Source organism: Rhamphochromis longiceps, linkage group LG7, assembly GCF_057381845.1.
Source record: "Rhamphochromis longiceps isolate RC_006_pf linkage group LG7, R_longiceps_female_GT1.1, whole genome shotgun sequence".
In the NCBI taxonomy this organism is placed as follows: Eukaryota; Metazoa; Chordata; class Actinopteri; order Cichliformes; family Cichlidae; genus Rhamphochromis; species Rhamphochromis longiceps.
The window spans coordinates 61,785,652-61,813,606 of NC_140563.1; the positions used below are offsets into that span (position 1 = coordinate 61,785,652).

Here is a 27,955-nt window from a genome sequence, read left to right on the forward strand (position 1 = left end):
GGAAAAAAGAAGAAGAAGAAGAAGAAGACAGGAAGTGTTCCTGTTGCTGTTGACGAGCACGGGCGTGAGATAACGGAGTGCGGAGATTTCGAGGGTTCGTGTTATAATTCCTTCTTTCTTTCTTATTATTATCATTAGTAGTATTTATTTTTCCTTCTGCTTTCGGTTAATAGGCTATGAAGCCAGAAAATCTCCGGTGAACATTACTGATGATGAACTAGCTTCTCAGGCCATATAACGACAGTTCAGTGCTCAGCATCGGTGTGTTTCAAGTGCGGTGCTGAGCCAGTGTTTAAAACGCTGCGATACGTCGCGTTTCTACAGAAATGTAGATAATGTGTGTTCAGTGTACTAACGTTTTGTATGTAAGAGGTTTTTGCTCTCACTAGCGCGGTGAGCCATCTGATTCAGCGAGGAACAGAATGAGTCAGGCCTGTCGTTGGGTGTAACAGCCATTTCTTCCACCTGCGCTATCTCACTTCCTTCGAAAATACGACATTAATATTAAGGTTATCAATTATATCACGCTTGAGATGTACGTGTGTTGGTGTGAAGCCAGTAGCACTGGTATAATAACAATGCTTGTCGTTGCTGCTGCTTTTCCAGGCTTCCTTCGTATGGCACGACTAGCTTCGCCATTGCGCTTGCAGGCGCTGCGGCTATTAGTCCTATTTTTATGGGTGCGGGTCCTCTGTGTCTAAATAGTTCAATTTCTCTTTAAAATTAAAGTCTGGACACATAAAATATCTTGGTTTATAATTGTTTCATGGAAAGAAAAAATCGCCAGCACGCTTTATTCACACAAATTCATGACTGATTTTCTGGGTTGTTTTTTTTTTTACAGTATTGCTCCCGGTATTGGCTTTCCTCCCTTTAAGGCCCCTTTTCACTGAACTATAAGATTGCTGTTTCCTCTGCAAGTTAGCAGCATGTTTTTTTTTCTTTTCTGAGTGGTCATCTGTTATTCTTCAGTAATTATTGACCTTTTATACTGAACAGTTTACTGCATTTTTGCAAGCTTAGCTTAGGATGGAACATTGCATCATTTTTCTTCAAGCATTAAATAAATTCAAGCTACAACTAGGGCTGCTTTTTCAAGTGGAAGAAATATTAATATAGCTAGGCTGCTAGACCCCAAAAGGACTGGTAAATGCCATTACCTGATTAATCTGGTGAGTTTGTAAGATGAGTTGCAGCTCTTTACCATGAGATAGCTTATATGCTATATGCAATAGCTGATCTAGCAGTACAAGCTTGTCCCTAATTTCAAGTCACTAATAACTAATCCTTTATAATAATAATAATAATGATAATAATAATGATAATAATAATACTTTTAATGTACACTATTTTTGCCTTGTATCACGGTGGTCTTGCAGGTTAGCTTTAACCTGATTTAGTGTCTCTTTGTTCATGCTGCTTAATGGCTTACATAGAGCAATGTTTATGTTTCATGTATACATTAGTAGAGATTACGGCAAAGTCATGCCATGCATCTGATCAGATGGCTAACTTTCCCTTTAGTAGCTGACAGGATAATGTGTCCCTCAGAGCTGAGTACATTACACACACACACACACACGCACACACACACCTGACACCTTACCAATTCTGGTATTCTATGGTAAATAACAGTCTGGCTTCACAGTGCCAGGCACTGAACTCAGGACGACCCTCATGGAGTCTGTGATTGTTTGGTCTGAGACATTCACACAGGATTGTTTCAGTAACTGATTAATCTATTGATTATTTCATTGATTCTTTGAGTAATCAGATAAAAAAAATGCTTTTGTCTTATTAATGAGCAAATATATGTAGTCAAAAGAGAAAAAATACAGGTCTTTCAAAATGAACTGCTCATTGGCTTCCATTTTAGAAACTGCAATGGGTTTTTTTTTTTCATTCATCATCTGTTTCATTTGTCCAAAAAACAAAAACATTTGTCTGGATATTTTAATACAACTTCTGGAGGTTTTTTCAAAGTAAATGCTTTAATTGTAATTAAAACAAAGCTTTCTCCAAAGGATGGATGCTGTTTTGGATGTTAGAAACACATTTTCTTTCACTCTGCGCTCTTGGTAATGGCTCTGCCTTTTTGCTCTTGTGTATTGTGTGTGTAAATGGACTCCAGCTTCACGTTAAACTGTGCCTGTGTCATCATCACTGCTGCTGTTGCGTTATCAGTGTTTCTGTTTAAAACTGGGGGCTGTGTGGGCTTAATGTTGCCAAACCTTTTAGTCACACACTGCTCTTAGATACGTTTCTATTGCTCGTCTGTTTTTAGTCGCAAATGTGGCTAAAACGCTCGCTTTTGCCTTCCCATGGTTACAGAGCCGTGCCTTAAACGAAGCATCAACGCAAAGAATTTGTGTTTCACACCAATGGCCTGCTGGAGGTCATTTTGCAGGCCATTTTATTTTATACTTGTTATAGTATAACAAGTAAGATACTGCATGACTTTTAAGAAAAGCGTTATGTGTAACATATGTATTGATTACTTTTTGAATAATGACCCTGATCACAACAAAGAAGGGAAACACCGACAACATACCACATTGACCACATTGCATGTAATTAATTTGCACAAGTGTACTGTGTTTAACATGCTCCTTAACAATGGTGGTAACTGTCAAAGTGGGGCCATTGAGAACCTAATGAGAATGTATAAGAGAATCATAAATTGTAAAACTTTGTGAAAGGAGTCTAATACACGCCAATCAGTCGACAGGTATTAGAAGTGGCGATACTGCGTTTTTGATGCTGGTAGCTGGCATTGGATTATGACACTTAGCCAATTAAACTTTCGTGTGATGTCAGAATGTAAGGAAACTGTTTATCAGAGGGAAAGTGATTCTTTTTTCTGATTTTATTTTGTTTGTTTGTTGGAAAATTGTATGGCACCTGGCAACCATTTATATTCTTTGTTGAAAGGATGGCAGCTGTTGTTATTAGCATATAACCAGAATATTATTAGTGTATTTAAAATATATGACAAAATAACTATTTGTTTATTTTCTTCTCAACTCTTTTCTTCTCTTCTTTTTCCTCCAATTGTCGACATTTTGTTGCATTTTCATGAGAAACAGGGAGCATGGGAGCTAGCTGATTGTCAGCACCTGCTACAATCGCCAGTTGGTGTCTGCTTCAAGCATGCCATGTTTGACTGATCTGGATAGGGCCGGTGCTATAGAGCAACTTCAAGCTGCCATGAATGGCAATTGTCAGCTCACCCGCTGTATTCAAGACAGCAAGTCAACTTGGCTGCTTGCACAAATCTTTGCCCACTTTTACATATTTCTAATAGATTAAATCTAAGTGAAGGCATCAATTTTTTGGAAAATGTAAATACTAATGAGGGTAGATATAGTACAATATTCTCAGTGGTGATGTGCCTGGAGCCTCCTTCTTGGTGCTGGGACCGGCCAACTTCCCACCACCAGCTATGTCCACCCTCTGTTTGATGTTATTGTACAGCACCTTGGTCAGCTCTGTTGTTTTATGCTTTATAAAAAATAAAGTGGTGTGTGTGTGTGTGTGTGTGTGTGTGTGTGTGTGTGTGTGTGTGTGTGTGTGTGTGTGTGTGTGTGTGTGTGTGTGTGTGTGTGTGTGTGTGTCAATTCTCATGGCTGATATTTTTTTTCTTTCTTTTTTTAACCTTTTGATCAGTCAGGATATCTGTAACGATGGAAATGGATATAAGTGGAGTATCCAGGACACGTGTCTCCATTCTTCCTACAACTGACATCAAAGCCACATTGAAACCAGAAGCAGAGAGACCTCGCTGTGCCAGCACCCCATGTTCACCAATCAGAGGTACTGTTGCAGGATACCAGATTCTCCACATGGACTCAAACTATTTGGTGGGCTTCACCACTGGTGAGGAGCTGCTCAAACTGGCCCACAAGTGGTCAGAAGGTAATCCTGAGAAGGCCCGTGTATCAGATGCAGTGTCCAGCTCCATCAAGAGCACTGTCCCTAAGTCTGTGGACCTGGGCATCCACCGGTCTTCACGTATTTTCAAAGCCAAAGGCCGGTACTACCAACCATACGACATTCCTGCTACTAATGGACGAAGACGAAGGCGTATGCCCAGTTCGAGCGACACCTTCCTCAGATCTCTGGCCCACGGCGAGTCTGGGAGGGCTCTGCATGCTCCACTACCACTCTGTTTGCTTAAAAGTAAAGGTGCCCAGTCCAAGTCTCTTGACTACCTTAATCTGGACAAAATAAGTATCAAAGAGTCATCAGACACTGAAGTGCTACAGTACCAACTGCAGCACCTCAACCTACGAGGGGAGCGTGTGTTTACCAGAAACAAGACATGAAAGCACAGTGAAACTTTTTTAGATGTGTTTCATCCTCTGGGGTATTTAGGTGCTATTTCTAGACTTGTTTCTTTCTACTATGATTATAAACAGTTCTTTAAGGAGACAGTCTGATGATAATCTTGTTCTATTATTAGTTGGGAGGTTTACCTTGTTCTGTATGCTTAGCATTATGAGGTTTTTGAGGTTAAAAAATTGAATTATATAAATTTAGCAATAACTGATAGACCTATTTATTGACAATTTTTATTGGCATTGTTGTGTGTTTGTAATGGTTGGATACACACTATTATACCAGCTTATAGCTGAGAAAGCACATATCACATACAGTATCAGCTTTAAAATGCACCGTTGACATCAGTACAATAGTTTTACTGTGACTGTTCTTGTTTGTTTGACATTAAGGAACTGCATTTGGAGTTGTCAAATTAACAATATAACGTTATTGTATGTTGCACATTTATTTACGTATTTATTTATTGATGTAGTACTGTTGGTTTAGATGTCAATATGATTTCCACGCTCTAATTTACAGTAATGTAAGTAAATCAATTAAAAACAAAAAAAACATGCCACTTGAAGTTTGTCGTAATATAAGATATGCCATGTGCTTTTAAGAGGTTTTTTTTTTCTTCCTCTGATTCACAAATATAATAATTATCAGTGCTTACACTACCATTTAATCGTTTTGACACACCTTCTGATTTAATGGTTTTTCTTTATTTTTACAACTTTCCACATTATAGGACGAGTTGTGTTGTGCAGAAGTCAGGTTGGTACACAGCTGAGAGCCCAACTGTTAGAATTCATATTATGGCAAGAACCAATCAGCTAAGTAAAGAGAAACAACAGTCCATCATTAATTTAAGAACTGAAAGTCAGTCAGATGGAAAATTGCTAAAACTTCCAATACGTGCCCAAGTGAAGCCGCAAAAATCACTAAGCACTACTATGAAACTGGCTCGCATGAGGACTGCCCCAGGAAGTGACCTTTGCTGCTGAGGATAAGTTGATGCAAGTTAACAGCACCTCAGATTAGAGCCCAGATAAATGCCACACAACAGTCCCAGTAGCAGAACATCTATGTTCAAATTAGGCTTTTATGGTCAAATAGCTAAGAAACCAATACTAAGGAAAAGTAACAAGCAGAAGACATTTGTTTGGGCCAAGAAACACAAGGAATGGACATTAGACCCGTTGAAATCTGTGCTTTGGTCTGATGAGTCCAAATTTGAGATCTTTGATTCCACTCGCCGTGTCTTTGTGTGGGGCTGCTTTCCTGGTGACGTTGAAGGCACACTGAACCAGCATGGCTACCACAGCATCCTGCAGCAACACGCCATCTCATCTGGTTTGTGTTTAGTTGAACAATCATTTATTTTTGAAAACATTACAAGGACCCCAAACACACCTCCAGGTTGCACAAGGGCTATTTGACCAAGAAGGAGAGTGATGGAGTGCAGATGGCCTGGCCTCCACAGTCACCTGACCTAAACCCAAGATCATTTGGGATGAGAGTGAAGGCAAAGGGCCAACAAGTGCTCAGCATCTCTGGGAACTTCTTCAAGACTGTTGGAAAACCATTTCAGGTGACGACCTCATGAAGCTCATCGAGAGAATGCCAAGTGTGTGCAAAGCAGTAATCAAAGCAAAAGGTGGCTATTTTGAAGATTCTAAAGTATAAAACATCTTTTGAGTCATTTCACACATTTTTGTTTACTACATAATTCTACATGTGTTCATTCACAGTTATGGTGCCCTCAGCAAGAATCTACAATGTAAATGTTCATGAAAATAAAGAAAAACCATTGAACGAGAAGGTGTGTCCAAACTTTTAACTGGTAGTGTATGTACTTTCACTTTTGATTGAATCCAATAACTGATGAAAGGTGGTAAATATAAATGACAGAGGAAAGACATGTAAAATATCTCCAGTCAGACTTTAACTAAGGATGCTTCAATTATTTGGTCATCTCCTTAGACCGCTGGTATCGCTTACTAATGTGACTATGAAAGGCATGAGAAAGAATTTTAGAGGGATGCAGAGTTTGCCATGCTTCTTTAAGAGACTCAATTTGCAGCCACACTGGACAGAATGGAGGATTATCGTGTAGTTTGATGAAATTCAACCAAATGACCATGTGTCTTCCACTACAGATAGAGTGTGAGAGAGTGTCACTTCACTTCTTGTAAATCTTTATTGCTTATTGTAGCAAATATGTATCAGTGCATCATTTGTTTTCTGCATTGTTCATGACGGCAGTATGTACAGATGTGAGATGTGTTTTTAATAAGTGTGTAGATTTCCCTTACAGCTCGTAATGGTTGAGTTTTCAGTCCCTCTGTTGCAGAACACTTTTTTTCTGGACGTATTGCACTGTTGGATATGTGCTACAGACTGTCTCTGGAATTCTCTGCTTCTGTCACCACCATGGCACTAACTATGTGTTCCTATAGAAAACACTACAACAACAGTATTGTATATATAAGTAAGCCATTAAACACTTACAGATCTGTACACCCCTTGAGTATGCACCGTTGGACATGCTTCTTTGAAAGAATTGAAATTGTGAATTCTTGTTTCAGAACTTGTGTTTTTTGTTACATTTATCAGTGTAAAATTTATTAATTTAAGCTGTAACAAGCCTTTGTGAAATCTAAATTTAATGTTATAATGGCATCTCCCAAGTTCTGTTGCGTAAAATGAAATAATCTGAGGTGCAATCTGTGAGACCGTTTATCTCAACATTCTCAGGTCAGAGCCATAGAGCATGTCAGTCGCATTGCTGTATGCCACTGTAACTTTCTAATACAATCTGAGAGCCAGAAATTATGAATTATGATGAGCAATAATTATTACCATTTAAAACATCATAAATACTGTAATATTAATTATGTAATGATCAAAACAAGCACATTTCTAAATGAATTTAGCTTTTAGAAAGTGTTGTTTTTGTCTAAAAAGCTGTGTAAAGAAAGAGAATTTTGAGTTAGTTCTTTCTGAATATTTATAATACGAATATTCTCAACTTGGCCCAGACTCAGATGAAGCAAATTCAAATTGGGTAGTCTGCAAAATGTCCTTTCAACAAGTGTATTTTCATTTCTTTTTTAAGTGCATTTCACTTTATCCACAAATACTTGGTGGAAACAAAATAATAATGCAGTGGTTATGATAATATAACAATATAATTAAAAAAAAAAAAGACTTTCACATTTTTAATGTTGTTGTGTGAGCTGACATTAGTGATCTCTTAACATGTTACACTACACCTTCCTCTATGAACTTTAATGTTTGTCTTGATGGGAACAAATATTAATTAGCAATATGAGTGACTTAAGTTAGGTAAAAAATTTTACCTAAAAGAAAAACCTTTGGCAGTAGAGGATGTGAAATTCAGTAGTTTATACAACAGTTTAAATAGCCAGACAGTCTGTGATATGCTGTGAAAGGTAATGTAGAGCTCCTGTGTAGCCAAGTTCTTTTTTGTACTTTATTGTGATCACTTTTTAAAATGTTCCTATTTCTTTCAGCTGATAAAAAAAAGAAGTTTTCTAAAGTGCGATGGAGATCACTGTAAATGTTGCAGTAAAAGATTATTTGACAATGTGGCTGTATTGAAAGCTGCTTTTGGAGACACCCCAATAATGATTGAATATGATGACTTCATAAAGAACTTGGGTCACTTTAAAAAAAAAAAAAAAAAGTCATCCCACTATCTTACTTAGTTGCGCATTAAGTCTCAATTCTGAACTGCATGCAGTCACTTTAATAGAAGGTTGTGTGCAAGGGGCATGAACAGCTCACTGTCAGCTAGACTACCATGTAGAAGACACACAGCTCAGAGTGACTATAGTAGAAGGAACAAAATGTTCAAAGGCCAGTAATACAACACATAATACAAGACAATAAAATACAAGCAGAAAACTTGCAAATTGGAGAGGAAATTGCATCTCACTACATTAGAGGATCGTCATTTAGACTGGAAAAAATTCTACTCTATTCTGTTGTTCTACAAAAAAGCCCTACGTAAAGCAGGAATATCTTACTATTTATTATTCAAGAAACTCTATTAGTAGCACATCTCCTAATCCGAGGTTTGGTGGTTCAATCCCTGCATGTCAAAGTGTCCTCGAGGAAGATACTGAATGCAGAAAGAGTTCATAAATTAATTTAATTTGAATCATAACATTTGTAAGAAATGGATGGTAATTAAATGTAAGAAGCAAAATCTCAGGACTTGATTGTAGAATTTATTACAGTGACAGTAATACATTTCTGTCTGTTCTACAGTGGGGGGAAGTATCAAAAGGAAAACTGGTATAAAAACACCATATTAATATAAAAGCATAGAAATGTCAACATGTGATATAAAAAATTTAAAAAAATGAAACCTGCCCAAAGAGTTTTTGGAATTCACAACACAGTATAAATGAAGTACAGAACAAAATGGCTAAAGATTAAAGGGCAATTAGCTAAACTGATGTAATCAATATCTTTTTGTTTTCACTGAGTCTGTTGTTAATTTTAATCTTGTGAATTGTTTTACGAAGCTATCTAAAAACATTTTTTAACTGAAGTACGTGCACACAGAAAACAATAAAATGAGTCACATTTCCTTTAAGAAAATGAAAAATATCAGAAGTAATTTTATTAATATCCAGATATTATTTTGCCTATAAGCCTGATGTCACCGTCCTGCAAAATCCTCAGCATTCTTAAGTAGTTGGTGCTGTCTATAGAGACAGGCATACAGGACGTGTAAAGGATGTTTTCAAAGGAAAAGAACATTGTTGTTTAAAAACAATGAAAAGGTATAAGGTATTTTTAGGTATAAGATTAGTTAGGTAAAATAATACATCACAGGAAATGGAAACAAACATGTAATCCTTTTAATACAGTCTACACAGATGAAGGTGATCGATGTGATATTTGAACCGTTTAGCGATGTACTGACTTTTCCCATGTGACTGTTTTTTAATCATAATAAAATTTATTTATAGAGTATAAATTTTACGCCTCATTTGTTTGCGTATACAACCTTGATCTAAAAAATTAGAATCCATTGCAAAAATCCACAATGAATTATAAAAAATGAACGAGGCTGAAAGTAAGCAGTGTAAAAAAAGAGAAGAAAGAAAAATCAAATAAATAATCTTGTCCCTCACATATGGAAAGTATAGCAGTCTGCAAACAGGAGGCTTAATCAGTGATCCACAAGATTCTGTCAGTATTTACAGACACATGTTCATTCACATTCTGGTCTCTTCTGGTGGTCCATTCATGTAGTGCTGAAGTGCCTGGTGTAAAGGCAGCCACTTCTTTATTGAAGCTTTGATAGCTATAATCCATCTGTAAAGAAAAACAGAAACGTCAACATGACAGCATCTTTCAACTGTTGTTTTTAAAAATATATATATTTAAAAAAGCTTATGTACGAGATAGTTTGATAAATCCTGCAATTGTCGTCTAATTTAAGCAGCACACTGGGATAGAGAGTGGAGAGTCGGAGGGCAGAAGCAGCAGCAGCAGCACACTGAGAAGCAGACACAACAAAAACACACTAGAAAGATGTCTTTGTGTACAAATAGAGTAACAGAATGTCACCACAGTCCCTGGCGTTGTTGGGTCAAATAGAAGACGCTGTTACAAGTCAGTCACTTTTGATACCTAAACCGCACTCATACAAAGCTCTCTTATACTGACACAGGTGTACTAAGTGCAAGATCACAGGGGTTGCTGTTCCTAGTACTAAGAAGACATGCTGGTCAGCCAACAAGCTCACGTACTAAGCCTGTGAATAAAACAAGAGTCAGTTCCTCACCGTTTATTTTCATTTGCGTTTTCAGCACACAGGTAGAAAGTTCTGAACTCATCAGATGGAGGTTTCAGCTCAATGATTGAATTCTTGGCTCCATAAGACTGCTCTCGCACCATGTAACCCTGAAGGTAGATGCCACCTGAAGAAATGATGATAAGATGAATATATGTTCCATTTTTTTCACAAATGTAGTCACAATGGAAGGTCACCAGACCAGATCATTCATTCGCAGCAGCAGGTCATGTATTTGCTTTCCTTTTTCAATCAAAAGAGCAAAACCACCTTTCAGCATTTATTATAAAAATAATTTCATTTAACTGGTAAGTGGTTATGCAGACACTTGAAGTGAGATTTTAAGGGACAAAACACTGTGAGACATAACCAATAGGTTTGAGTGATTGGCTTACTTGTCCTTACCTAAAAAATAAAAATGGGAATAAACATTAGTGACATTTTACATTGTATTTATGTCATTACATTCATGCTGGTAAGGCATAAAACTAATATGAAACAGAAAGTAAAAAAGCTCCACGGTGGCTGTTACAATAATTTATATAAGACCAAGGTGAAAAAGTATGTTTCTGTACTACAGTTTCTGGCCAATTAGAGAAGAGTGTATACAATAAATTGTTTCTCACCATTGCACACAGACCTGTTTTAGAACATCTGTATCATGTTGAACATGGGTCTAACAAACCCACAGAGATCCATTATTTAATATACAGAATTCCTTTGAGCCTTTATTCGATCCTTATTTTGATTCACCAGTTCATGAAATAGGCTGTCACCAACTTGCCGCTTGCTGTGGATGCACATATATATATATGAGCTGAAAATCAGCCTTGTTGACTGTTGCCAGCTTATCAGAAACAGCCAATGCTGATGATAGCGCTGATGTTTTTTGTTGTGTCACATTAACGTTTCCCCGTCAAGTGTGTTGTTGAGATAAAGAGCATGAACAAAGTTTATGAGAACAGTATTTTTTAGAGTGAATATTTATTTGTTTCCCCAACATAAAAGAGGAATAAAATAGGACAAGAATAACATGACCAAAGAGTTAAAAATTTTCACAGACAGATTTTAAAACACTCCTGTGGCAGTTTATTTACTCCTATAGAAATGTATAGGTTATAAAGTCATGATAACTGACACAAATAAACCTATTAATGAAAATGAGCGTATAGTTTGCTTTTCTAATGAATATACCAAGTTTTGCTATGAGATTGGCTTTGAATTTAAAAACTGGGGCAGTAGAAGTGTCTCTAAAAAACTCGATTGAATTCCTAATACACAGAGGAGCAGATAAGTAATAATAACACCACTCTAAATGTACAGACGAGTACTAGGGCCACATTAAGAAAAAAGAATATTATTGATCATTTTAAGACTAAAGTTACACTTTTGACAAAAGTAATTCTATTTTGAGAAAAGAAGTTGAATTTCTATTTCTATTCCTATAACTATTACCTTTAGTGTACAGAGACGAAAATATTTGCTATTGCATAAAGCTCAGTAAGCTGTTAATTCACCTGTAGTACACTCCCGATCAAAAGTTTAAAATCATATTTTGCAGGGTCTCTCGCAGCGCACCATCACGGCTGAGGTGGGATGCAGTAAGACAGTCATTTGGAATTTCTTAAATGATCCTGAGGGTTATGGAACAAAAAAGTCAAGTGGAACACCGAAAAATATTTCACCAGCAATGAGCCGGAGGATGCAGTTGGCTGTCCGTCAAGACACTGGATGATCCTCGACCGAAATTAAGGCCGTTACTGGTGCCGACGGCAGCCTGATAACCATCAGACGGCATCTGATACTGAAGGGCTTCAAAAATAAAAAACATCTTCAAAGGCCTCGTCTCCTTGAACGCCACAGAACTGACTGTTTGGATTTTGCAAAAGAGCACCAAACATGGGATGTTTCCAACGTTAATGCCGTTGAGAATACCATCACATTTTTGGACCATCCTGCATGTTCCCTTGATCTTAATCCAACTGAGAACCTTTGGGGATGGATGGCAAGAGAAGTTTACAAAAATGGACAACAGTTTCAGACAGTAGATGCCAATGCTTTGTGCAGCCGTCTTCACCACTTGGAGAAATGTTCCCACTCACCTCATGGAAACGCTTGCTTCAAGCATTCCGCAACAAATTTTTGCAGTGATCAACAATAACGGAGCTACTCATTACTGAGTTCATGTCTGGATCTTTGATTTCTGTTTTTTTTTTGGGGGGGGGGGGGGGGTTATGGGTTTTTTGAAGGTGTGGTCCTGATCTTTTGATGTAAAACAGCCAGTTTCAGTTTAAGCATTGTTTTCAATAAATTGAATGCTCAGAAAAATGTTTTGTCTCACTCCCATTTCTTCTTGTTGCATGTTGAAGCTTTACTTGGAACCTTGTTAAGATCCAACCAAGGAAAATATGATGTTTTTTGCCATTTTTCAAGTGGTCTGAAACTTTTGATCAACACTGTATAAGTAAGACTAGCTTAAACTCTGGAATCTTGACTTTGAAAATGATATAGTTGATAGTACACCCTTAATTTTTACTGATTGTTAACATCTTATTGCAAACTTCAGTTTTGTTGTTGAGAGCCCAGCACTGGTACTTTCTGGAATTTTCTGCTTGTGACATTTATATGACATCAAATAGTTTTTATAATTACAGTCAATTTTTTTGCAGCCTTTTTTCATCAACATTAAACATTTTAACAGAACTGTCCAAGGCTGTGGGAAGCAGGGGTGCTGAGGGTGCTGCAGCCAACCCCTGTCACCAAAGACAGACATCACAGTACCACCTGCCAAATGCTAAAAAAAAAAAAAAAAATCAATAAAACACCAGTTCTGTCATTATTTTTCTCAGAAATATTTTTCCCTTCCTATAATTCTGGAACTGCCACTGCTATGTTCCATGTCAGTGTTTAAAACATGATGTAGAGCTGTACCTTGTGCGTGAGTTGCACGGATGCCACTGTACAAGTAGAGGCACCCATCCTTCAGAATGCAGTAGTGCTGTACCCAGGAATCCTTGCTTTTATCCATTTTATGAAGCAATCCAAGACAGTCTGGATTTTTTACAGCCAGCGGGGGCAGATTAGAGTTGTGTTTAGTGACATCCACCCAAACATGGTTCTAAAACATAAGAGTTATTTGAGATCAGTTTAAGCTTAAACTGGTAGTAAGCCACCACAATCAACAACATGACCTATTTACTCCAATCTGAGGTAAATGTTATATGCAATTAAATGAACATTTTCTGTAACAAGCCCTCTTTGATTTATGAAAATATAGAACTTACTTGTGTAATGGTATGGGTAGATTTCTCCATTGCTTCCAGCCATCTGGAATCCAACAAGACAAATAAGATTTTAAACATGGTTTTTATTTCAATTTCTCTCTTTCGCTTTTTGAAGAAATAAAGAATATAGACTGCAGTTTAAAGAACTGCAATTAGAATTCAGAATACAGAAAAAGAAAATGGTACATAAAAATATTTTAAATATGTTTGGTTTGGAAAGTTATATCTGTCATTCTACCTTTTCATTTCCTGGTTGGAAGTGGCGCAGAAGAAGTAAACTCGAAAACCAGACTGAGGATGACACTTAAACACAAATGGTTTTCCAAGTGAAGTGTCTGGTCCCACCTCAGCCCCTTCCATCTTTATTGCTGAAAGTGCCTGCCTTTTGCCTTCATCCTGTAATGACCATGAAGTAGCGCCAAAAGTACACAAAAATTTCTTTGTGGACTGTTTGATTTTGATGACCTGTATCATGCTTACCCGTTTGTGTCTGTAGTAGTAAAGGCAGCAGTCATGCGTCAGTACAAACCACCTCTTTCTCCATCCTTTAATCAGACCAGACTGAGTACGCTTATGAAGGTAACCACGACAGGCTGGTCTCGGTGCGTTAGGACCACGAGCAATGTCTGAACCAACAGTCAATGTCAGAACATCTGGACCTATAATATCAACAATATCACAGTTACCATCTAATTTACCCTTCTGGCCTCCATATTGGTTCTTTATGAATCCATTCCACAAATGTGCTTTATTGTTTATAGCACAACACACCTTGTCTGGCTAAATCAGCAGCTTCAGAATGAGGAATGCTGGTGACATCAATACCATTGACAGCTAGGACATAGTCTCCTAGCATCAACCCAGCTTCCTCTGCAGCTCCATCTGAAACAGAAATAAATAAATGTTAAACTAACAAGGAAACAACACGATGTAAGTTATCAAAACAAATGACAAGCAGAAAAGCAAACACAGTCCTTACGGTACATAATTGCACAGAAATTTTTTCAAGTATTACACAACCTTTTTGTGGAGTTAGATTTTTGCTCATCTGCCTTCCCATTCTAAATACATAGGGCTGAGCCCATTTGGTTTGGAAAACCAAGATTTTTTTTTCAGCTATCTCCAAGTCAGGTCCTATTTCAACAGTAACATAAAAACTACAGAAGAACATAGTGGAGGCCTAGTCCCCCTTATACTAGAAGCTTATAAAGGGAAGATTAAAAATAAATTGATAGCTAAACTTTATCAGAACCTGCAATCACAGATCAATCAACCAATTATATTAAAATTAAATGGGAGATGGAGGCTAAAGTCAACATATCAGAGGAAAGTTGGTTAAATATATGTGGAACACAGATGAAAACTACTAGTTCGGGTTACTGAAGGGAAAAATGTTATTAGGTTTTTTATAACCCCCAAAATAAAATACAAACAAACTGGTCAACCGAGAGACGCTGCTGGAGAAACTGTGAGGAAAATATGGCAGATCACTTTCATATATTTTGGAAATGCCCAGTAATCCAACCATACTGCAGTGAAATGGTGAAATGGTCGAATCAATTTACTTGGTGACTGGTCTCAAATTAAATTTGGATTTCTGTACTGTGTATCTGGGCGATATCCCATCAGCAGTCTTCTTAAGGGACAAATATTTGATAAATATCCTGTTGGGAGCGGGTAAAAAAGCTCTTACCAGGAAGTGGCTGGAGAAAGAGCACCCAACAAAGAAAGATTGGATAGGAATAATGGAGGAAATATACAGAATGGAAAAACTTACATCTCTTTTGAATCTCAAAAGGGACCAATTTCATAAAAACTGGAGGAAGTGGGAGAGATTTGTTGAAGGTGGAAATGTGGGATGATGGGTGGTGGGTTATATAACCAGAGTTTAGCTAAATATTTTTTAATGCAACCACTGGAAGAAGAAAAGCCAGCTAAGGATGTGGCCACTGCTTTTAGAAGGCATAAAATAGACTGGAAATACCCTTCCGAACATCACCAGGGGTGGACTGTAAAGTGCTACGTAGACTTCAGCAGTAACACAAAACCTGAAGACACCTAAAAAGAGGTGGAGGGGAGCTCCCCCAGACCGGGCAGATATGAGGGTTTCACTGTGCCAAGATGTTGTTGTCAGTGTGTATTATGTTTTTTGTTTTTTTTATGTGGATGAATGTCAAAATTATAAAACTTTCAATAAAAATAAAGTATATAAAAAAACAAGAAGTAAAGTATAAATTTGCAGTTTTTTACTAACTCATGTTTTATACCTAATTCTTGATTCAATTTTATTTATTTAGTGCCAAATCACAACAAGAGTTGCCTTAGGGCACTCTATACTATGAGGTCCTTACCTTACCCTAAAATAATACAGAGAAAACAGAGAAACCCCAACAATCTAATCGCCCTACATGAGCAAGTGCTTTGGTGACAGTGGGAAGATAAAACTCTCTTTTAATAAGGAGAAACCGCCAGCAGAACCAGCCTCAGCAAGGGGCAGCCATCTGCCACGACCATTTGGTGGTGAGGGGAGGAATACAGGACAAAGACAAGTAGTGCAAGAGAGTCAGAGAATAATAATAAATTATGATTAACTGCAGAGTGATGTTTTATATGTGCATTGAAGGACATATCGTGGTCAAAATTGACTCTAAGACTCCTCACAGTGCTACTGGAGGCCAAGGTAATGTCATCAAGAGTAAACATCCAGTTGGATTCAATATTTCTAAGATTTTTAGGGCTAAACTATACACTAGGGTGGCTGTAGCTCAGGTGGCAGAGCAGGTCAGCCACTAACCAGAAGGTCAGTGGTTCGATCCCAGGCTGCCTACTGGCTGCATGCCAAATATCCTTGGGCAAGATATTAACCCCGTGTTACTGGTGGTGGCCAGAGGGCCCGGTGGCGCCAGTGTCCGGCAGCCTTGCCTCTGTCAGTGCGCCCCAGGGCAGCTGTGGCTACAATGTAGCTTGCCGTGAATGTGTGTGTGAATGGGTGAATGACTGAATGTAGTGTAAAGCGCTTTGGGGTTCTTAGGGACTGAGTAAAGCGCTATACAAATGCAGGCCATTTACTAACCTATAGCTGAATTAAACATAATCTTAGTGTCTGGTGAGGTCTCTCCATTTACCTGAATGTATTAGATAGATACAGTTCAAACCACTGCAGCGCAGTACCTGTAATTCTTACACCATGCTCTAATTGCAACAATATTGTTGTTGTTGTTATTATTATTTTTATTATTGTTGTTGTTGTTGTATTGTATGGTATGGCCTGTATTTGTATAGCACTTTTCTAGTCCCTAAGGACCCCAAAGCGCTTTACACAATCAGTCACCCACCCATTCACACACACATTCACACACTGGTGATGGCAAGCTACATTGTAGTCACAGCTGCCCTGGGGCGCACTGACAGAGGCGGTTGTGGTCAATCGTATCGACTACTGAACTGAGGACTAGCAGGATAAGCACAAAGATGAGTCCACTGTCAGAGGCCATAAGAAGATTATTTGTAACCTTCACTAAAGCTGTTTCTGAGCTGTGATGAGCTCTGAAACCTGACTGAAACTCTTCAAATAAGCCATTCCTCTGCAGATGATCAGTTAGCTGTTGGGTACTCTTTCAAGAATTCTTGGGACAAAAGGAAGGTTGGAGATTGCCCTATAATTAGCTAAGACCGCTCAGTCAAGTGACGGCTATTTAAGTAATAGTTTTAACTACTGCCAACTTGAAGGTCTGTGGTATGTAGCTAATTAATAGTGATAGGTTGATCACCAAAGTTGTTTTCTTTGGTTGCCTCCCCAATTGGACCAGTAATGACATGTTTAGCAAGTGGTGTCCAAAAATGATGTGGGCTTTATAAATGATTGGGAAATTTTCTACAGAAAACCCAGTCTTGTTAGGAGAGAAAACATCTATCCCACTTTGGATCGAGCAGCTCATGGATGGGTCTCATTTCTAGAGATCTGGCCAATTTTATAAACCCCTCCCCCAAAACGTGACTATCCAGAGTTGGGACCAGGAAGCAGAGTTGCAATCTTACACACCTCTCATCACTGGCTGTGTAGACTTAGAGACTGTGTCAGCTCCCAAACAGACAAACCAAAGATCAGGTAGCTGCTCTGCACTGTTGCCACATGGCATTGAAGAAGATAACAGTGGATTAATTATATCTTTAAACTTAAACCCTCTGGAACACAAACTTGGAGTAATCAGGACCCTACAACACCGGGCAGAAAATGTTCCCTCCAAGCCAGAAGGGGAAAGGGGGTAAAACACACATGTAAAGAAAGCTCTTAAAACATGTGGTTCTCCTAACTGGGCTTTCGACAAATCAGCAAAGATGCACAGAGCAGAAGGTCAGACACAACTAGGGAGAATCAGGACAAGCAGAACAATATTGTCATCTCTTATGTAGCAGGTTTATCAGAGAAACTCAGGAGAGTCTTCTCCAAGCATGACATCCCAGTGTACTTCAGACCCAGCCTCACACTCAGACAAAAACTGATTCATTCCAAGGACAAAACTCCCGTACACAACCTTAACAATGTAGTGTATGCTGTACAGTGCAGCAAGGAATACTCAGACCTCTACATTGAAGAAACCAAACAGCCACTCCATAAATGCATGGCACAACATAGAAGAGCCACCTTGATGGGACAAGACTCAGCTGTCCATCTGGATCTAAAGGACAAAGATCACTCTTTTGAGGATGCCAATGTTCACATTTTGGACAGAGAAGACAGATGGTTTGAATGAGGAGTGAAAGAAGCCATCTATGTCCACTGTAAACGACCTTCTTTGAACAGAGGCGGTGCCTTACAACACCAACTGTCTGCCATCTATAATCCAGTTTCGAGATCCCTTCCCAGACGCCTAAACGCCCACTCACATCCTGGGCCATCTGACCTCAGGAAATCACATGATAGGTTGGGGCTAGATCTCACAATGGATTCACCTGAAACCCTGATTGTGGCCCACACCTGTTTTCACACCTTGGCTCGTGTGATTAGGTAGAGGATAAACAGCAGGTCCACGAAATGTGTAATTACATTTGCATCCTGGTTACTTTTGCAATGCTTAAATTCCAGAAAATAAAAAAAACACGCAAAATAACAACTACAAAGCAGTTGAGTCAGCACTATGATATAGAAATTTACTTACTTGTGTCAACCTCTGTGACCACAATGGGTTTAGAAAACTGTATTCGAAAGCCCCAGGGATATTCTCCTGTCCCTTTGCTGATCTTAACAGTCCTCTCTCGAACTGGAAGATGTTTGAAGATGATGAAAGAGATGTTTAACAAGAGCAGCAAAATGTACATATGCACAGCAGGTAAAAAAGGTATTGAACTCATCACCAATTTTCTAGGTAAATATCCAATGTACACAATCAAACCAAATATGTACATGAATTAATTTATGTGTAATAATGAGAAAATGACACAAAATCATCATTTTAATAGCACTCTACTTTTTACACAGTCATACTCACTATTTACAATTCACACCCCAACGCATACACCCAACGGGCCACGTTTAACACTGACAAGCAGAGATAGGAGCAGGCAGGTCTTCATGCACCTGTGTTTCCTGCACCTTGTCTGGGGCAGAGGTTGGCTGGTGTTCCAGGGTCAAGCCAACTGCATCCCAGGGTTGCTGTTGGCTCTGGGGATCATCCATTCATCCGCACTTCGAAGGGCAGGGTGGATGTGGATGGTTATCTGTCTTTGTGCAGCTTCATGAGGGGTGGGGGGGGGGGGGGGGGGGGGGGGGGTTCCTCTCCCTGCTGCTATCCACTGGTTGTTGTTGCCCCACCCACAGGATATGGGCATTTGCTGGCTCTGGGGTGCCTGGCTGGGCGATTTGGTGTGATTGCTGACCTGCTGCCTGGTTGGCTTGGACATTTTTGTTGCATTGGGGCTCCACCGATTGCGCCCAGGTCATTTCCTCGGATTGTGCTGGGATGGCCGGCCTCTGCCAGGGTCAGCTGCCTAGTGCCTCTGGTTCTTTAGCACTCCTGCCTTTTAGCTGTGGGCTTCCCTCTTCCTTAAACCGGCGGGGACACACTTTGGCCTCGGATTTTCAACACTCTTGGGGGACTGGGTGGGGTCTTCCCCTGTCTGTCTCTCGTCCCCAGGGGACGTTGTTGCAGTCTCTCACCCTCATTATCAAGTACGTTTCATGACAAACACCCATGCACAGGCACTCACATTCTTTCTTTCTCTCTCTGTTTCACACAGACACTCACACACACTCAAAATTGTATGTTCCTCTTGGCAAAGCAAATGTGTTTGGCACCACAAAGCATTTAGATCATGAATCTGGTTGCTAAAACTTCCAGACAGGACAGGTTACTAAAAAGAAAGAAATATATTTACTTAGAGGATTGTTAGTTTGTTCAATACTTATTTCACCCGCTGTATGTACACTACCGGTCAAACGTTTTAGAGCACCCCGATTTTTAGAAGATTATGCAGTTTAATGCTTCATTGCACTCTGAAATGAAAGCATATTACAAATAAGCAATGCAAAGCACAGAAATCGTGGAATCAATTTATAGAGCAAAATGTATTCTAAACGTTTGACTCATCAAAGTAGCCACAGATATAACAGCTGAACATGCCCGTGGCATTCTTTCTACAATAGCAATCAAATATTCTTCAAAACGTTTTTCCCATATCTGTTGCAGAAGTTCCCATAAATGTGTGGCACTTGTAGGTTGCTTTGTTTTCGCTCTTCTGTCCAGTTCATCCCAAACTAGCTTGATGGATAGTAAGTCTGGAGACTGTGCTGGTCACTCCATGTTTTCAAGCTTACCATCTTGTTCTTTTTTCCTGAGGTAATCGATTTTCTTGCTATAGGATGAGCTCTTGACCAACTAGGCACATATCAGACGGTACTGCATGGTGCTGCAGAATGCTGTGGTAGCCGTTTCTGTTCAGGGTGCCTCTCACTCTGTACAAGTCACCACCCCCTGATCCAGCAAAACAGCCCCAGGCTATCACACTTCCTCCTCCACGTTTGACAGTTGATGCCACACACTGTGGAACCATCCTTTTGCTTACTTGACAGCATCCAAAGATTCCTTGTGATGAACCAAAGATTTCAAATTTTGATTCATCAGTCCATTTTCCAGTCTTCTGTAGTCCAGTGGCAGCGTTTCATGGCCCAGGCAAGCCTCTTTGTTTTATTCTGACGTCTTAGCGAGGGCTTTCTTTCTGCAGCTTGTCCTGTCAAACCTACAGCTTGAAGGTTTTCTTCACAGTTGAAACTGAGAATTGCTTACTACAGTTGCTATTAAGCTGTGCTTGAAGCTGTTGTCCTGTATGCCGCAAGCTGTTAACTCTCAGAAACTTGTTCTCTGATTCAGTTGTGGCTTTGCATCTGCCAGACCTCTTCCTGTCAGAGTTTGCCCCAGTTTATGAGTGCCACTGTACTCACTGACACCTTGACTTTCTTTGCAATTTATCTGTAGGAAGACGTACATTTTTAAGTGTTATGCTGGTGTGGCTCTCTTCCATTGTCCATTTTGTTTTTTGCACTGTTTTTTTTTTTTTAGCAACACACTACTTTCTGCAGTACAGTGCTGTTCAACTGATGCTCACGAGGGTACGGTACCACAGTGTGTTCCTACACTGCTGTTATGCAGACAGAGGGGGTTGTAAGTAATCCAGAAAAGTTGGAACACCTGTAGGAATTAGTTGCACTAGCTTTCAAGGCTTGATCAACCTCCATTGCTGCCGAACAGCTGCACTTTTTTCAGTTTTGGGTAACCTTACCTTTTTTTTTTAACCTCTGGCAGTTCACCACGTACCTTTGTACCATTTCAAGCTATTCATTGGAGTAGAACTACTTGAACTGCAATAAATAACTGGAAAAATTGGGGTGTTCTAAAACGTTTGACTGGTAGTGCTAAGTTAAATTCACAGTAATATCTCTGCAGTACTCAAGAGTTTCTCAGTAATTCTCAGTAACAACTAGGATTCAGTACTAAATGACCTGTTACTGTCATTAAATTAAATAAAGTTAACTTTTTTGTAAAAACACAAAAGCTACAGCTTACTTGAGACGGCACGAGTTCTGGTGGTTAGGCTGGTATGAATTCCCCCAGAGCCTACATTATCTCCTTGAAAAATCCATGCTGATGAGTGGAATGTTTCTGTATAAAAGCCCCTGTCTTCATTTTCTTGAAATGCTATGTCCATAGAAGGCGTGTCCTCTGATACTAGCAAAACAAAGAAAGACACAAATCAAACAAACGAACACTAAACAGCACAATTCATTACATATAGATGCATTTCTATATCTGCAGTTGTCAAATCAGCAAAGAAGTGTAAGGAGCTTGGAAAGAAAGCGACTTAAGTTTTGAATACCTGTCCACCTGGTTGTATAAAACTGAAGAAACTTCGCAGATGAGATGTGAAACATCTTCACAAAACTTAAAGAAGTCCAGTCACTTTTTATGGATAATAAACAGATAATACAGCATTCTGCTTGCACCACTTACAGGACTGGCAGATCAAATTTAATCACTAAACTTACTCTTTATGACATTTTTTCCCTGACATTTGTTCAAGCTTTCCATCAAAGTCACCTGATTCCTCTGTGATGTCACTGGTGATTGAGCTTCCTCCAACAGAGCTCCACTGCTTGCTCTCTTTGAAGAGCTTTCGCCTTTTAGCCAAGTGTTCAGAGCCACTTGTTTCCGAATCTTTATGAACCACAGGCTTCAGATGCTCCTTGATCTCTAAAGAAGCTGGGAATGGTCATGAAGAATCACAAATAGGTGAGTTTTACATAACTAATTGGCTGAAACGAATTTAAATGAATATGAATGGAAATAACTTACATTTAGATACAAACTGTTTTTCAGTCCTGTTAGTTTTACTAAGCGTCTCTTTTGCAAGGACCTCTGTGTCTTTAAAATCTTTTGCTGGACCTGATGATATGCTTGCAGGTTGTCTTGAATTTTCTGTGTCGATTTCCAGATAATCTGTCCTCTCATTTATCAGTGGGAGAATAGGGTCGGTATCTTCCATGTTTTCACTAGTTGGTTTAGGTTTAATGTCCTCTGTAACCTCATTTAAGTTTAATGATTCTACATCTAAGTCCTGCAAGAGGGACATGCATGGGTCGTCCACAGCATTTCTAAAATCCCTCTTTAGACAACTATCCAGGGATAATTGTGAGTCCCTCTGCAAGAGACTTGGCTCAAATGCACCATCTGTTATTGTCTGAACTGAGAACTTGCTATATCCGGGTAAAAAAGAGACTGAATCCTTCTGGTTTGCATTTTTAACCTCATTGTTTGCAGGTAGTATTTCTGGGTGACTCTGTAGCATATGTTCCTCTGAGCCACTGCAGGATGGAGGGATGACTTGTATAGAAAAAGCTCTTCGAGTTAGCTCTTCTGTAAGGGGCTCTGGACTGTGATATTCTCCTTCTCCAAATTCTTGGTCAAATCCACTGTCTGCTACTTCACATTGATCAACAGTATATTCACAATCATCAGTGTCTAGACTTTCCATATCCTTATAAATGCTCAAGTTAGTATCATGTTGACTGTTGAAGTCATGTCTTTCACAGTGTTCAGTGTTCATGATGATTTCAGGATTAATCTCAGAACCAGTCACATAGAATGGACTGAGCAATGGCTGTGCTCTGGCATGGCTGTCTAGAATTTCCGGAACTTGTTTTAAACTCCCTTTGGTTTGTGAAAATGTATAATTTTCTAATCCAAATGCAGATAACCTGTCATCGCCCTTTTCAGTCCTTTCTAGCTTCTCTGTCTGGAGGGGAAGTGAGCACATGACCAAAGAGGAAAAAGATTCTCTGTAAGGTAGCTGGAGATCTTCCTGCATCAGTCCTAGACCCTGTGACATCCCAGGAAATGTTTGACGTCTTTTCTTGGGTAATGAACATACTTTGTGTTCGACGGTGGCAATACTATTATTTCTAATCCAGGATTTTCTTTTCTGACTATTGATGAAGTCTTTCATGAAGCTAGACCTGTTGGTAGACATCAAGGGTCTCATGAACACTGGGTCATAATTGTCAGATTGTGATAACTCATCAAAAGAAGGTGGCAGACCCCCTCTTTCTTCTTCTTGTGCACAAAATAGACATTGAAGTTCCTCAGTGGAGGTCAAGTCTCCTCGTTTATCAACAGCTGGACTAGAAGTGTTGATTCTACAAGAAGCTAAGTCTTGTGTCAGACCTTCTAAACTATTGTTTTTAATATCTGCAAACTCTTGGGGTGGGGGGATGTGCCAGAACCCATCACCAGAACTGAGACTTGTATGGAAACTTTGCCTCTTTCCTTGGGGTTTAATATTTAACAGCAGCGGTGGGCTTGATAGATGATCTGCCAGTTTAAAGTCTCCCGATCCTTGTTGTTTGTCATCACTACAGCATTGACTGCAGTCTGGATTGTCCCATATATTTGCAGATCTGGCACATTTTGAATCACAATAAGGCTCAGTTTGTTTACTTGTGGTTCCAGTGTGATCTTTGTCATTATTGTTGTGATTTTTTTCCTCATCAGTGACATTATCCAATGGTTGTTCAGAAGACTCATTGTCTGGCATCCATGTCTCCTCAAATTTGCTCTTAAAAACCTCAGTACTGGACCAGCTTTTATTCATGAAAACAAGTGTGGTCTTGTTGCCAGATGTATTAAGCTGAAGTTTTAAATGTGATCCAGTGCAGTTAATATTCAGTATGTTAGTAACTGGAATTGGTGAGTGGATTTGATTTTCAGATAAGGGTTCTTGTGACTGCTGAAACATAATATTTGGTGATGAATCTCCTGTTACAGAAACTGAGGTTACTATTTTCACTCCGTTCTTCTCGTCCTTTGTTGTTTTGGTATAAATACTCTTTTGGTGTGCAAATGAATTCAAGTGATAATCTTGCTTAAATCTTTTCTCCTTGGGTTCAGGATTGTTGTATTTTTCCTCATCTTCAGATCTTGACAGTACATTTTCCTTTCGAAAAGAGTCTGTTTCTCCCTTTTCAACAATGTCATCTTTGGTGCAGACAGTGCTTTTGTTCTGCTTTTTAAAGATGTATGGTGAGATACTCTCTGAAAGAAAAAGCAAAATAGTGAAATAATTATATTAGAGGATGTTTGACAGTACAAGTATTATAGTGCTTACTCATAGTTTGTTCTGGTTTCTTTCTAATATTGTAGGCCCTTTACTGTAACAATATAAAGCTCAAATGCTGTTGTGAGTTAGTGCTACATAAATAAAATGATATAACACAATTTTCCCAACACTACAAAATTACTTTGGAACTGGTGAATTTCATTCTGGGGTTGCTTGATTGTTGGATACCTCATGCATTGAGGTTTAAGTACTGATCAATACTTTTGCTTGTTTATTTTAGCTTTTTCTCCATAAAGTTAAAAGCCCATTAGGATTCAACATTATACTAGTTATGCCATAAAACCCACTATTATGAAGCTGCTATTAGTCCTCTACCGGTCTCAAGAAGTACTTGCACGTTGTATGCACGTGTGGAGAAAAATGTGAATCAGCTAAGCACAAGATTAACCTCACTGCGTCCTCCCAAGCTCCAACTCACGTTTGTTGCTGCTGGAGCTCTTCCTCCTCTTGCTATTTCTCCTTCTCCCCCTCTTGCTCATTCTGAAATCCACCACAGTCTCACATCCGCTGGGAAACAAAACACTGAACGAAGACAAACAAGTGTTGTATTTTTTATGGGTATATGTACACATTTTGGCTCAATACATTTTCAGATTCCAGACTAAGCAGATCATATGTCAGTTTGCTCTGACTGTTTTAATGAATGTTTTGCTTGGCATTTTTTACACTGACATGAAAGCAATTATTAAAGAAACAGAAAATGTAAATCATTAAGATGCTTAATTCTCAGTATTTATCACCATTTTTTAAAAAAAATACAAACACTAGTAATTATTGAAATGTCTAATTACTGTTGAACAAACTGATACAAAAGGAAAAATTATAACCTGGCAATATCCAGTTATGTACAGAAAGTTTATGCACTGGTATATAATCCTGTGCAACTCAGTTAACATGTGCATCAAACAGTTTCCTGCTTAAGAAGCAAAAAACAAACAAACAAAAAAACCTCCTTTTGTCTGAATGAGCACCATCTATAAACAGATAAAACATCAAAGTGTGTTAACAAGTTAGAGCTGACACCTGGTTTTGTTTTGTTTTTTTGTTTTTTGTTTTGTTTTTCTGAGAAAGACAAGAGATGATTTTCAATAAACGACAATAATGTCAGTAAAGTCAGACATGTGACTTATTCAAATGTGAAAATTAGAGCTGTTAGTAGGGGTGCAACGATATTCGTATCGATATTGAACCGTTCGATACAGTGCTTTCGGTTCGGTACGCGTATGTATCGAACAATACAACATTTGTAATTTATTTTATCAACTTTCCTTCTGACGATGCTGTCTGTGTGGAGCGCTCAGTGAATCTGCGTTCGACTACTCCGCCTAGGCTGCACTGTCGAGCGCATATCCACTGAGCGCTCAACACAGACAGCATCGTCAGAAGGAAGAGCGCAGGGCACCTCCCCCACCCTCATTCAGATCTGGCGTTTGGAACTATTTTGGTTTTCATGTGACGTATGACCCTGAAGGTAAGCGCGTCATGGACTAAAGTAAAACAGTATGTTGGATGTGCCATGCAATGCTCAATTACATGGGTGGGAACTAGTGTGTTAGCGCAGTTAGCTCGTTAACGTGTTGGCCGTCTAGCCCCATGCACGGGGCGATCGGCGGTAGCTCGTTAACGGAGATTTGCCGTGTTGTGGTGTTAAGGTCATTTCAACGAGATTAACCTGAAAGCACTAGTGGGAACACAACGAATATGACTGCACATTTACGCCGACATCATCCTAGTGCAAAGACAAAAACAACAAGCATGCTACTAACTTTAGCCGAGTCATTTAGACAGCTGTTAGCACATGATTCTCCTTATGCTGCTGAGAATATAACCCAGAAGAAGCGGATAGTATAGCTTTTATTTTGGAAAGAGACATTTCTCTGTAATAAACTCTCTTTTTCCAAAGATGCATGATTCCTCAATCAGATACAGGGCTTGCAATATCGCTAGCCTGACGTCCTGGGGCTAGCGATTTTTTCAGTCGGGCTACCAAAATCTATCTCTTCCCTGCCCGTCGGGCTATTGTAAGAAGGAAAAATATATGTCAATGCTTTTGCATTCTTTCAGAAATGTAGCTGGGTAATTATGTCATTGGCATCGGTGAGCCACTGTCAATATGTGACATATTGAAGTCGCGTTTGAATTTGCGCTTGTTTTTTTGCTTTCACTTTGCAATCGTGCGAACTGTGTATAGAGAGCGACAGCACTGATCTGTGAGTGATGATAATTTGTGCACCAATTCCTCTGACATAGTCTTATTAATCGTTAGCTTACTATGCAAACATGACAAGTGAAATCTCCCGCAGCTTAAACATGTGAGAGGTTGATCGCGCAGAGAATCGCTGAGCTTATGTGAGTCCGTGTGTAAAAGCAGCAGGATTTATATTTGACTACGATGACCTGGATGACTGAGAACCTTCACAGACAGATATATATTTTAGTTCTGCTGAGCCAAATAAGACAGGTCAGGGTGAAGAAGTGACAGCCAAAGAAAAGCTTACCACAAAACGGAGAAGTTATGACAAATCAGACTATAAGGCAAAAAGAAAGTGCAGCTTTATGGTTTCATGGACAAAAGAATTTCTGTGGCTGCAATATGACGAGCTAAATAACCAGGGCTGCACATAAGTGGTCCGCAGGTGCGCATTCGCTGTCAAAATAAAAAACACGCACAAGGGTTAGGGTTAAATTTAAAAACTGTACTTTTGAGTTAAAATATATATTTATAATTTTAATAAATGACAAATTAAAAAGGCATGAACATTTTTTTTGTATCGAAAAAATATCGAACCGTGACACCAAAGTATCGAACCGAACCGAACCGTGAATTTTGTGTATCGTTGCACCCCTAGCTGTTAGGTTACTGTGTTTAATGTTAGAAAGCTTTGCTCTATAGGGATCATGTTGACCAAGTAAACTTATTTTAAAAATAGAAAAACATCTGACTTACCTATTGATGTGATATCCTGATGACTGCTATCAAACCTTTATGTAGCAGACATGAAAAGATAGACAGACTGCCGGCGAACAGCTGCTTCTTTTCCACTGTCTACATTGCCTGTGTCTCTCAGACTGTTCCAGTTCTTATTGTTTCTATTCTTGATACTAAGCAGCTTATTACGCTTAATCTTGTCAGCCACTGATGATGCAGTACTAAGCCTGCTTATTCAGCTATACTTTTTCACTGGTCAATTGAAAGCAGAAAGCACATGATGCACATTTTTTCCTACATGTTTAAAAAGCATTCACCCCTATCTCTCTATGTCCTTTTTTCACAATACCAACTGTGAATAACTACCTCCCTTTTGCTCAACGATTCCTGCAATTATTTACTTTTTTTAAATGTTTA

The 27,955-nt window shown here is 39.0% G+C and overlaps 2 protein-coding genes and 1 pseudogene across 3 annotated transcripts; 2 read left to right on the top strand and 1 right to left on the bottom strand.

Annotated features, from left to right (window-relative positions):
- Positions 1–11: 11 nt before the first annotated feature.
- On the top strand, positions 12–9,141 carry macir (macrophage immunometabolism regulator). Of its 2 annotated transcripts, none has more exons than XM_085414703.1 (2): positions 12–94; positions 3,667–9,141. In XM_085414703.1, exon 2 carries the CDS (start codon positions 3,684–3,686, stop codon positions 4,323–4,325), a length of 642 nt encoding a protein of 213 aa, XP_085270829.1. In that variant the 5' UTR covers positions 12–94; positions 3,667–3,683; the 3' UTR covers positions 4,326–9,141. The 2 variants fall into 2 exon arrangements, with proteins under 2 accessions (XP_085270829.1, XP_085270830.1); XM_085414704.1 differs by having other exon boundaries at positions 21–94; positions 3,671–9,141.
- pdzph1 (PDZ and pleckstrin homology domains 1) lies at positions 9,141–27,666 on the bottom strand. Its single transcript, XM_085414702.1, has 13 exons — positions 27,557–27,666; positions 25,028–25,131; positions 22,290–24,524; positions 22,035–22,196; positions 21,504–21,665; positions 18,603–18,704; positions 14,215–14,325; positions 13,924–14,102; positions 13,682–13,839; positions 13,444–13,486; positions 13,091–13,277; positions 10,151–10,286; positions 9,141–9,678 (listed from the first exon to the last, which is right to left on the bottom strand). Exons 2-13 carry the CDS (start codon positions 25,086–25,088, stop codon positions 9,579–9,581), a joined length of 3,636 nt encoding a protein of 1,211 aa, XP_085270828.1. The 5' UTR covers positions 25,089–25,131; positions 27,557–27,666; the 3' UTR covers positions 9,141–9,578.
- LOC146666593 (uncharacterized) lies at positions 15,852–18,455 on the top strand (annotated as a pseudogene).
- Positions 27,667–27,955: the final 289 nt, after the last annotated feature.